This window comes from Cherax quadricarinatus, chromosome 42 (genome assembly GCF_038502225.1).
Source record: "Cherax quadricarinatus isolate ZL_2023a chromosome 42, ASM3850222v1, whole genome shotgun sequence".
In the NCBI taxonomy this organism is placed as follows: domain Eukaryota; kingdom Metazoa; phylum Arthropoda; class Malacostraca; order Decapoda; family Parastacidae; genus Cherax; species Cherax quadricarinatus.
Window position 1 is genome coordinate 21,882,082 of NC_091333.1, and position 12,790 is coordinate 21,894,871.

General features: G+C 38.2%; 1 protein-coding gene across 1 annotated transcript in view; it reads left to right on the forward strand.

The window, feature by feature from the left end:
* AspRS (aspartyl-tRNA synthetase) overlaps nt 1-12,790 on the forward strand; it is a 57,449-nt gene that overhangs the window by 22,076 nt on the left and 22,583 nt on the right. Inside the window, exon 3 of the mRNA XM_053786508.2 lies at nt 389-566. Coding sequence (XP_053642483.2) covers nt 389-566 — 178 coding nt within the window. The remainder of the gene's footprint in view (nt 1-388; nt 567-12,790) is intronic.

The window sequence follows — 12,790 nt, forward strand, 5'->3', positions numbered from 1 at the left end:
AACACTGGTTTTTACACTGACACAAAAATTTTTTTGACTAGACATAAATTTTGTACATTAGGGTTACAAGATTCTCCCAACATAAATCAAGGAACTTAGGCCTTACTTTGAGCTCTCTACTGTTATATACACTGTAGTGTATCTTGCCCAGTTTTCCACGCAGATATATGTCAGGGCCAGTTTGAGGGTTGAGTATTTGTGTTTGAGAATAAATTATAAGATCTGATTTTTTTTCTAATCAATATCCTAAGAATTCATTATTCTTAATGATCACTATGATCTAGGAGGTACTTATTTTAAGCAGGTTACTGTAAGTTAAACTGCTTGTTTTGTCTATTTTATTTTGTATTGCTATATTAATTTGTTGAACTGAGTTTTTTTTTTTCAGGATGCAACCCAAGAGGGAGCAGAAGTAGACTGTTCAGTGGGTTTGTATGGAAACCTAACACTGAATAAAAGTCAAGAGAAATTACCAGTTACACACAAAGAGTTAAAAGATCTCGATGAAAGTTTAGCCAACCAAAATGTTACAATTCGAGCACGACTTCATACAAGTCGTGGCAAAGGTATAATAATGTATAATGTATTTAATATTTTAGTTCTTGATTTCCAGCAAAGAAATTTACTTCTGGTATCTTAAAGCGACCATATTCATTGATATTTCCATGCAACCATCAGTACTGAGTCATCTTCCTTATTTTATAACCCTGCAATCTTCTCTGGCATTTCACTATGCCATTTCTACATGCTGTTTTGTTATTTACTTCTAGTCTGAAATAGAAGCTTCAATATTATCATCATCTGGTACCTTTTCTGTCTAGATATATGTTCTTTAATTTATCAGATTTTTTCACCTGTTAGGTCAGGTTGTTATTCTTAGAAGATTAGCCTTGGACAGTGGACCTCAGTATAACAGAATAATAGGGGTGTCTATTTTATCTAAATGAAGTTAAAAAATAGTAAAAAAGTGCCATAAATTACTGTATACCTAATATAGTAATGAGCACACAGTTTACAGATATTTTTTTTTTTTTTTTTAACAAGTCTGCCGTCTCCCACCGAGGCAGGGTGACCCAAAAAGAAAGAAAATCCCCAAAAAGAAAATACTTTCATCATTCAACACTTTTACCTCACTCACACATAATCACTGTTTTTGCAGAGGTGCTCAGAACACAACAGCTTAGAAGCATATATGTATAAAGATACACAACATATCCCTCCAAACTGCCAATATCCTGAACCTCGCCTTTAGAGTGCAGGCATTGTACTTCCCATTTCCAGGACTCAAGTCCGGCTATATAAAAATAACTGGTTTCCCTGAATCCCTTCACTAAATATTACCCTGCTCACACTCCAACAGATCGTCAGGTCCCAAATACCATTCGTCACCATTCACTCCTATCAAACATGTTCACGCACACCTGCTGGAAGTCCAAGCCCCTCGCCCACAAAACCTCCCTTACCCCTTCCTTCCAATCTTTTCGAGGACGACCCCTACCCTGCCTTCCTTCCCCTACAGATTTAAATGCTCTCCATGTCATTCTACTTTGATCCATTCTCTCTAATGACCAAACCACCTCAACAACCCTTCTTCAGCCCTCTGGCTAATACTTTTATTAACTCCACACCTTTTCCTAATTTCCACACTTCGAATTTTCTGCATAATATTTACACCACACATTGCCCTTAGACAGGACATCTCCACTGCCTCCAAGTCTCCTCGCTGCTGCATTCACAACCCAAGCTTCACACCCATATAAGAGTGTTGGTACTACTATACTTTCATACATTCCCTTCTTTGCCTCTATAGATAATGTTTTTTGTCTCCACATATACCTCAATGCACCACTCACCTTTTTTCCCTCATCAATTCTATGATTAACCTCATCCTTCATAAATCCATCCGCCGACACGTTAACTCCCAAGTATCTGAAAACATTCACTTCTTCCGTACTCCTCCTCCCCAATTTGATATCCAATTTTTCTTTATCAAAATCATTTGATACCCTCATCACCTTACTCTTTTCTATGTTCACTTTCAACTTTCTACCTTTACACACACTCCCAAACTCGTCCACTAAACTGCAATTTTTCTTTAGAATCTCCCATAAGCACAGTATCATCAGCAAAAAGCAACTGTGTCAATTCCCATTTTGTATTTGATTCCCCATAATTTAATCCCACCCCTCTCCCAAACACCCTAGCATTTACTTCTTTTACAACCCCATCTATAAATGTATTAAATAACCATGGTGACATTACACATCCCTGTCTAAGACCCTAAGACCTACTTTTACCGGGAAGTAGTCTCCCTCTCTTCTACACACCCTAACCTGAGCCTCACTATCCTCATAAAAACTCTTTACAGCATTTAGCAATTTACCGCCTATTCCATATACGTACTTGCAACATCTGCCACATTGCTCCCCTATCCACTCTATCATATGCCTTTTCTAAATCCATAAATACAATAAAAACTTCCCTACCTTTATCTAAATACTGTTCACATAAATGCTTCAATGTAAACACTTGATCTACACATCCCCTACCTACTCTAAAACCTCCTTGCTCATCCGCAATTCTACATTCTGTCTTACCACTAATTCTTTCAATTATAACCCTACCGTACACTTTTCCTGGTATACTCAGTAAACTTATTCCTCTGTAATTTTTACAATCTCTTTTGTCCCCCTTCCCTTTATATAAAGGGACTAGACATGCTCTCCTCCAATCTCTAGGTACCTTCCCCTCTTTCATACATTTATTAAACAAAAATACCAACCACTCCAACACCCTATCTCCCCCTGCTTTTAACATTTCTGTCATGATCCCGTCAGTTTCAGCTGCTTTACCCCCTTTCATTCTACGTAATGCCTCACGCACCTCCCCCACACTCACATCCTGTTCTTCTTCACTCCTAAAAGATGGTATACCTCCCTGTCCAGTGCATGAAATTACCGCCTCCCTTTCTTCGTCGACATTTAAAAGTTCCTCAGAATATTCTCGCCATCTATCCAAAACCTCCCTCTCCCCATCTACTAACTCCCCTACTCTATTTTTAACTGACAAATTCATTTGTCCCCTAGGCTTTCTTAACTTGTTTAACTCACTCCAAAATTTTTTCTTATTTTCATTAAAATTTCTTGACAGTGCCTCTCCCACTCTATCATCTGCTCTCCTTTTGCACTCTCTCACCACTCTCTTCACCTTTCTTTTACTCTCCATATACTCTACTCTTCTTATAACACTTCTGCTTTGTAAAAACCTCTCATAAGCTAACTTTTTCTCTTTTATCACAACCTTTACTTCATCATTCCACCAATCACTCCTCTTTCCCTCTGCACCTACCCTCCTATAACCACAAACTTCTGCCCCGCATTCTAATACTGCATTTTTAAAACTATTCCAACCCTCTTCAACCCCCCCCCCACTGCTCATACTTGCACCAGTCCACCTTTCTGCCAATAGTTGCTTATATCTCACCCGAACATCCTCCTCCCTTAGTTTATACACTCTCACCTCCCTCTTACTTGTTGCCATTTTCCTCTTTTCCCATCTACCTCTTACTCTAACTGTAGCTACAACTAAATAATGATCCGATATGTCAGTTGCCCTTCTATAAATGTGTACATCCTGGAGCCTACCCATCAACCTTTTATCCACCAATACATAATCTAACAAACTACTTTCATTACGTGCTATATCATACCTTGTATATTTATTTATCCTCTTCATAAAATATGTATTACTTATTACTAAACCTCTTTCTACACATAGCTCAATTAAAGGCTCTCCATTTGCATTTACTCCTGGCACCCCAAATTTACCTACTACTCCCTCCACAATATTTTTGCCCACTTTAGCATTGAAATCCCCAACCACCATTACTCACACTTGGTTCAAAACTCCCCACGCATTCACTCAACATTTCCGAAAATCTCTCTCTCTCCTCTACACTTCTCTCTTCTCCAGGTGCATATACGCTTACTACAACCCACGTTTCACATCCAACCTTTATTTTACTCCACATAATCCTTGACTTAATATGTTTATAGTCCCTCTTTTCCTGCCATAACTTATCCTTCAACATTATTGCTACTCCTTCTTTAGCTCTAACTCTATTTGAAACCCCTGACCTAATCCCATTTATTCCTCTCCACTGAAACTCTCCTACCCCCTTCATCTTTGTTTCACTTAAAGCCAGGACATCCAGCTGCTTCTCATTCATAACATCCACAATCATCTCTTTCTTATCATTTCCACAACATCCACGTACATTCAGACTTCCCACTTTGACAATTTTCTTCTTCTTATTCTTTTTAGTAATTATTACAGGAAAAGGGGTTACTAGCCCATTGTTCCCGGCATTTTAGTTGACTTTTACAACACGCATGGCTTACGGAGGAAAGATTCTTATTCCACTTCCCCATGGATATAAAAGGAAAAGTAATAAGACCAAGAACTATTAAGATTAAATCAAAGAAAACTCAGATGAGTGTGTATAAATAAACATGTACATGTATGTGTAGTGTGACCTAAGTGTAAGTAGAAGTTTATAGATATACTACAATAAATACTAAACTTTGCCTATAAGTTTAAAAGTCTGTTATATTAAGGTCTGTTATACTGAGGCTTTACTGTGTATTTGTATCATATAATTGTTGTTACAGTAGAGGCATATCTTCCTCAACATTTGGGGTTGGTTCCAAGATTTCAGAACATTTGGGGGAAACTATTTCAAGAAAGAAATATTTGTGCATAAATTTAATTAGAAACTGCATAAAATTTGATTAACAAGTAGCAAAATTTTTTTCCTATTTTTTCCTATTGCATGTCATATCTTGGAGTGTAATGGTATAAAATATCAACATAAAAAAAAAGAGAGACAAATGCAGTAATTTATTGACAATGTCTCGCCCATGTAGTGGGCTTTATCAAGTAACAAACACATCTGCCTGGAATAAGATGCAAGTATATACATGTATATATGTGTATAGATATATATATATATCCTAGGCAGTAGGTTGGTAGACAGCAACCGCCCAGGGAGGTACTGCCGTCCTGCCAAGTGAGTGTAAAACGGAAACCTGTAATTGTTTTACATGATGGTAGGATTGCTGGTGTCCATTTTTCTGTCTCATAAACATGCAAGGTTTCAGGTACGTCTTGCTACTTCTACTTACACTTAGGTCACACTACACGTACATGTACAAGCATATATGTATATACACACACCCCTCTGGGTTTTCTTCCATTTTTCTTACTAGTTCTTGTTCTTGTTTATTTCCTCTTACCTCCATGGGGAAGCGGAACAGAATTCTTCCTCCGTAAGCCATGCGTGTTGTAAGAGGCGACTAAAATGCCGGGAGCAAGGGGCTAGTAACCTCTTCTCCTATATATATTACTAAATGTAAAAGGAGAAACTTTCGTTTTTCCTTTTGGGCCTCCCCACCTCAGTGGGATACAGCCGGTGTGTTGAAAGAAGAATACAGTGGACCCCCGGTTAACGATATTTTTTCATTCCAGAAGTATGTTCAGGTGCCAGTACTGACCGAATTTGTTCCCATAAGGAATATTGTGAAGTAGAATAGTCCATTTCAGACCCCCAAACATACACGTACAAACGCACTTACATAAATACACTTACATAATTGGTCGCATTGGGAGGTGATCGTTAAGCGGGGGTCCACTGTATATATATCCTAGGCAGTAGGTTGGTAGACAGCAACCGCCCAGGGAGGTACTACCGTCCTGCCAAGTGAGTGTAAAACGAAAGCCTGTAATCGTTTTACATGATGGTAGGATTGCTGGTGTCCTTTTTTCTGTCTCATAAACATGCAAGATTTCAGGTACGTCTTGCTACTTCTACTTACACTTAGGTCACAGTACACATACATGTACAAGCATATATATGTATATATACACATCCCTCTGGGTTTTCTTCTATTTTCTTTCTAGTTCTTGTTCTTGTTTATTTCCTCTTATCTCCATGGGGAAGTGGAACAGAATTCTTCCTCCGTAAGCCATGCGTGTTGTAAGAGGCGACTAAAATGCCGGGAGCAAGGGGCTAGTAACCCCTTCTCCCGTATAAATTACTAAATTTAAAAAGAGAAACTTTCGTTTTTCTTTTTGGGCCACCCTGCCTTGGTGGTATACGGCCGGTTTGTTGAAAGAAGAATATATATATCCTAGGTAGTAGGTTGGTAGATAGCAACTGCCCAGGGAGGTACTACCGTCCTGCCAAGTGAGTGTAAAATGAAAGCCTGTAATCGTTTTACATGATGGTAGGATTGCTGGTGTCCTTTTTTCTATCTCATAAACATGCAAGATTCAGGTACGTCTTGCTACTTCTACTTACACTTAGGTCACACTACACATACATGTACAAGCATATATATACACACCCCTTTGAGTTTTCTTCTATTTTCTTTCTAGTTCTTTTTATTTCCTCTTACCTCCATGGGGAAGTGGAACAGAATTCTTCCTCCGTAAGCCATGCGTGTTGTAAGAGGCGACTAAAATGTCGGGAGCAAGGGGCTAGTAACCCCTTCTCCCTTATAAATTACTAAATTTAAAAGAGAAACTTTTGTTTTTCTTATTGGCCCACCCTGCCGTGGTGGGATACAGCCGGTGTGTTGAAAGAAAGAAAGATATATATAGTGTGGTGGCATGAAGAGTCAGGTGATGTATGCTGAAGCTTATTTCTTAGGTAGACTGATGACTAGGAAAAGGTTGGATGTGAGCAAGACCTGTCTACCATAGGTCAGTAGGCCTGCTGTAATGTTGTTGCTGTGTGGGATAACTATGAAAGTTTCCTGGCAAGAGGCTCATCTGTGATGTAGAATCCATTATTCTGGTTGAAATTGATGGATATGCTAATGACTGATAATTTCCAGATCTTGCATCTCAGTATGTTTTCTTCAATGGCAATAAGTTGTGTCATTGTAATTAAATGGTTGTATAAATTTCAGTGCAAAACACAGGCGTTCTTCATGTAATCCATTCTGCTGGTGTACTGGTGTTCAGAAATGAATGTTTGGAGGTTTGGATGTTTTGCACATGTATATTTGGTTGCAGTTGGTGCAAAAGATTGTTTAATGCACCTGCAGAGGGTTGATCCTACTGATGATATCCTTCAGTGGTGTTAGAGAATGCTAGAGACATGCTTGGCAGTAGAGTTGGTAGGGAAGACTGTGCATGTATCTTTCATTAGTACCACATCTAAGTGAATTAAGTATGTTATGTGCATGCCGTTTACAGTCTGATGAAGTGATGAGGATAGTGAAGTATAGAAAATACTTGTTCAATGAAAGAGCGTTCTTCATGGAATTCAGTGCTGCAAATACAGAGGGCACATAGGAAGTAGCCTGTGATTACTCCACATTTAATTTTGGCATTGTGGTGTGAGTAGAATTGGAGAAGATTGTGCTGATTGGTTGGTTTATAGTAGACTTTAAAAAAGCTCATGGTCAGCTTTGCAGAGAAGAACATTAAAGAAAGTAAGTGTCATACACTACTTGGAGTATAAATTGGATTGAAGCTTGACCTGGTTGAGCTTGTGTTATAGAGCAGGAATATATGTTAAATGTTGAACAGCATGTTGAGTATGCTGTCACATAACAAAGCTAGGGAGTGAGGAAGGAATAATAGGGGAAAACCACTCAACCTCAAGATGTTCCATGTATAGGTTCACCAGTACAGCACTAACTGGGGAAACCAATGGGAAGTCCAAAAGTCTGTTGAAAAAGCAGCACATAAAACCAGCTTTCGTGAATTTTGCCATGTCAGCGATATTTACCCATCGGCGATTTTGTCCACTGAGTCTGATTTTAGGCTAATTCCATTGTTCCAGTTGACCAGATTCTTAGCTATTTTGCTAGTATGTCTTCCATTCTATTGATTGAGTACAAGAAACTGCCCATTCAAGTAATTAAGCTACCCAATTAAGTGATCAGAAATTAGTAATTTAGCCAATTTCACACAAAATTCAAGAAATGGCAGTTTCAAAATAGGGTCCAGAATAAACAGTGCAGACATTCCTGACACTGAAATAATATTTTCTCTGTTCATTAATCAAGTCTCCAGGCCCCTCTTATGTTACACTTGCTTTCCATTTTGAATTTTTATTCACACAAAAAGGTAGATGATGTACTGTCATGTATACTACATTATTGTAATAATTGTATAAATAATGTCAGTGCATTCCTAAATGTGTATTAGACTAGCCAGTTGTATATTCTTGATTACCAGCTCCTATGCCAGACAGCACACCCCACCAGTTTTTCAAAAGCCTGAATCTACTAAATATACAAGACTACACTCGTATTATTGTGCCTACTACATATACAGAACATTAAACTCCAATATAAACCCTCTGCTTAAACTTCTTGATAGCTACAACAGAATGCACAGTCACAGTACAAGGCACAAGACACATTTCGACATCCCTCATGTCAGTCTCACACTGTGCGAAAATGCAATTCACATAAAGGGCCTGAAGATCTGGAATTCACTACCTGAACCAGTAAGGGATCCCCTGACTACATACCAATTTAGGGCTATGCTTAAAAATCATCTCATCTCTCAATATTAACCCTTTGACTGTCGCAACCCCCAATCCTGAGGTGTCTCCTGGTGTCGCAAAATTTAAAAAAAAAAAAAATTTTTTTCTTATGAAATGATAGAGAATCTTTTCCCGATTGTAATGACACCAAAAAAACGAAATTTGATGGAAAACTGACGGAAGTATGCTCTCGCAAAGTTAGCGACCTCGGCGCTGTTTACAAATCGGCGATTTCGCCCACTTTGAGCCCTATTTTCGGCTAATTCCATTGTTCCAGTCGCCCAAACTCATAGCTATTTCTTTAGAACTCCATTTTTTCTATCGATTGAGTACAAGAAACTGCCCATTTACCGATTTCAACTACCTAATAATGTGGTCAGAAATTTGCAATTTGGCCAATTTCACGAAAACTAAAAAATATGACAATTTCAAAATAAGGTCCAGAATGAACAATGCAGACATTCCTGGCTCTAAATTAACATTTTCTTTGCTCATCAGTCATGTCTCCAGGTCCCTCTGATATTACTCTTGCTTTCTATTTTGAATTTTTATTCAAACAAAAAATAGAAGACTTACTATTATGCAGACTACTGCAATACTGTAATAATTGTATAAATAACATCAACCCATTCATGACTGCATATTAGAATGGCTAGTTGGACATTTATTGGACAATGGCATCATTTGTTTACTTTTGAACATTGGCAAAAATCAAACATTTCCCCTACTTTGAGCTCCATTTCTAGGTTCTTTTTATAGAAAAATCAATCAAAATCACCTCTATTTCTATAATATGTTTTCCATTCTATCAAATGAGACCAAGAAAACGAGAATACAATCATAAATACTATACGGAAATAGACCACAAAGTCGGCATTTTAATTAAAAAAAACGGTCGGAGTTTTTTTTTCTCATTATGCACTACGTGCTCCAGGATTTTTTTTATATGGTGCACACTGACCACACAGACCCATTCTCTCATATGTGGGCCTACCAGCTTTCTCCTGCTTGATTTGAAGCCGCTAGAATTTATGAGTATATATACATCAAACACGGTACCTCGTAAGACGTATATATACGGCCGCGACAGTCAAAGGGTTAACTAAACCAACCAAAACAACTTCTAATCAGTTTGAGGCAACTCTCCCAAATACAGTGGAACCCCGAGTTTCGACCTCTTTTTTTCGCACCAATTTTGTCCCAAGTATCAAAACTGCCCCATGTTTCGAACCATGTACCAGACCTGTCTGCCTGCCCCACGCCTGTGCGCCTCCCCGTACAGGCATCGTGAGTCAGTCTGGCTTTGTTTCTCGAGTGAACATTACATTATATACTAGGCATTTAAAGTGCCCTAGAGTGATAAAATGCATATACAGTACACTCATTACTTACCTTAAAATATTTGTAGTCTTAATGGCCTTATATAGGGTGCAAGGTGAATAGTAAGGCAGGTAGGTATCAAAGTGTGGTAATTATGCAACCCCCATCTGGCCACCTCACCCCACACATTATATAGTAGGAATTTAAAGTGCCCCAGAGCGATAAAATGCATATACAGTACACTCATTACTTACCATAAAATACAGTGGACCCTCAGGTAACGGCATTAATCTGTTCCAGAGAGCTCACCTTTAACCGATTTGGATGTTAGCCGAATTAATATTCTCCATAAGAAATAATGGAAATCCAATTAATCCGTTCCAGACACCCATAAGTATTAAACAAAATAAAAATTTTTTACATGAAATATACATTTCCCTACACAGAAAACAATGAGACATGCACAATAAACAATACTGAAATGACACTTACCTTTATTGAAGACTTATTGATGAGTGATGAGATGGGAGGAGGGCAGAGGATGGAAGAGTTTACAGTTTTTTGGAATGGGAATCCCCTTCCATAAAGACTTGAGGTAACAAGTTCTTTTCTGGGGTTACCTCCCTTCTTGGTTTTTTAATGGCACTAGGACCAGCTTCAGAGTCACTGGACCCCTGTCACACCAAAAATCTGTCCAGGGAGCTCTGTTTCTGGGGTCTGTTTAATAAGATTTTCCTAAAATGGGACACGAGTGTCATTGTACATGTTGCCAATATGGCTTGCAACAGCTGTGTCAGGGTAATGTTCACCTATAAAGGTTTGCACTGCAACCCACTTTGCACAAATGTCCTTCACATTAAAATCCCCACTAGCATTACTACAAAACATGAGAGTTAGCCTGTCTGTCATAAGCTTCTGTCCTGGGAGTGCCTTTTCCTCCTGAGTAATGTAGGTCCTGTGTGGCATTTTCTTTCAAAACAAGCCTGTTTTGTCACAGTTGAACACTTGTTGGGGTTTTAATTCTTCAGCCTCTATGTACCCCTTAAAGTCCTGCACATATTTTTCAGCTGCTTTTTTGTCAGAACTGGCAGCTTCACCATGCCTTATCACACTGTGTATGCCACTACGATTCTTAAATCTCTCAAACCAACCTTTGCTGGCCTTAAAATCACTAACATCAGCACTAGTTTCAGGCATTTTCTTAATTAGATCATCATGCAACTGCCTTGCCTTTTCACATGTTATTGACTGAGAAACACTATCTCCTGATAATTGTTTCTCATTGATCCACACCAACAACAGTCTCTTCACATCTTTGAGTATTTGCGATCTCTGTTTTGTAAGCATACTTGCACCTTTCACAACAGCAGCTTCCTTGATTGCGTTTTTGTTGGCCAAGATAGTAGTGATGGTTGAATGGGGTTTGTTTTATAACCTGGCCAACTCGGAGACACGCACTCCACTTTCATACTTTGCGATTATCTCTTTCTTTAATTCAGTAGTATTTCTCACCCTTTTTAACACAGGGTTGGCACTAGAGGCTTTCTTTGGGCCCATGGTGGCTTATTTAGCAGTTACAAGCACTAAAAACAATGGAATAATACAAAATGTATCGCATGCACGCGTGGAATCGTCGGGACTGGCTTGTAAACAATGGCATACTAGCTGAAGGCAGGGTGGCTCAAGCACTCAGGCCGGGCGGACAGGCAGACACGTTCGGGACGAATGCCCTTAACCGAGTTCTTGGGCGTTAGCCGATGCCGCCGTTACCCAAGGGCCCACTGTATTTGTAGTCTTAATGGTCTTAATGTAGGGTGCATAGTGAGGTAGGTAGGTATTAAAGTGTGGTAGGTATATGACCCCCATATTCACAGGTTTTGTAAACAAACCAGTTGTTGTTATTGATACCAGGACACGAATGGTTTTTGTTCACTTCGTCAAGCCGACTGGAAAAACATCTCATATTTATGTTAATTTATATGTTTATATGTTATGTAGAGTGTTTATTATATAATTTTGAAAAAAATATCATAGATGGATTAAGCAAAATGTCCATATTAACGTTTTATATGACATTTAATGTTCCTCAGAGTGATTATTATTGTTTTATTATTATTATTATTATTATTATTATTATTATTAATATGGCATCTTCATGACTAATAACACACACTTAATGATTTTAATGTGTTCCTGCATGCCAGCATGGGTGCAAGTTGTGGAATTTAAAGCCTATTTTCCTGCAAGGTATGTAAATGGTGTATGTACACCATTTCATTTCTACATTATGGTTTTCTTATGAAAGAAGTAATCTAATGCAGTTAGCATTACAAACTCCATTTTCTCTTATACTAACACGTCCGAAGGAGGAAAGAATGGGAAGACGTTTTCATAGCTGGAGGAAGACTGCCCACGACTGTATCCTCCCCCGCCACCACATACGTAATGACATACATCTTTTATTCATTCTAAGAGTGTATATCAGGTTTTTATGTTATTTATATGCATTGTTTATTATGTCATATTAGATGAATTGTGATAGATAAATAAGCAGTAGAGTTGATAATAGTGTCCTATTGAAGTACTATTTTGTCATGCCTCCTGACAGCAGAAATGAATTAATTGGATTTACAATATTTCTTATGGGAAATACTGTTTCGAGTTTCGAGCGTTTCGATTTTAGAACTAGCTCTTGGAACGGATTGAGTTTGAAACTCGGGGTACTGCTGTATTATTTTATATGACCTCTAGTCTATTAAAACATCTGCCAATCCATAAAACATTACTGTGTGAACCATTAATTGTAATATTGTTTTTATTATGTGCAACTTCAAGATTATTGTACATATTTACAAACCTCCATCTTGACTGCCTCACATTAATATTAAGATAAAATATAGATTTATT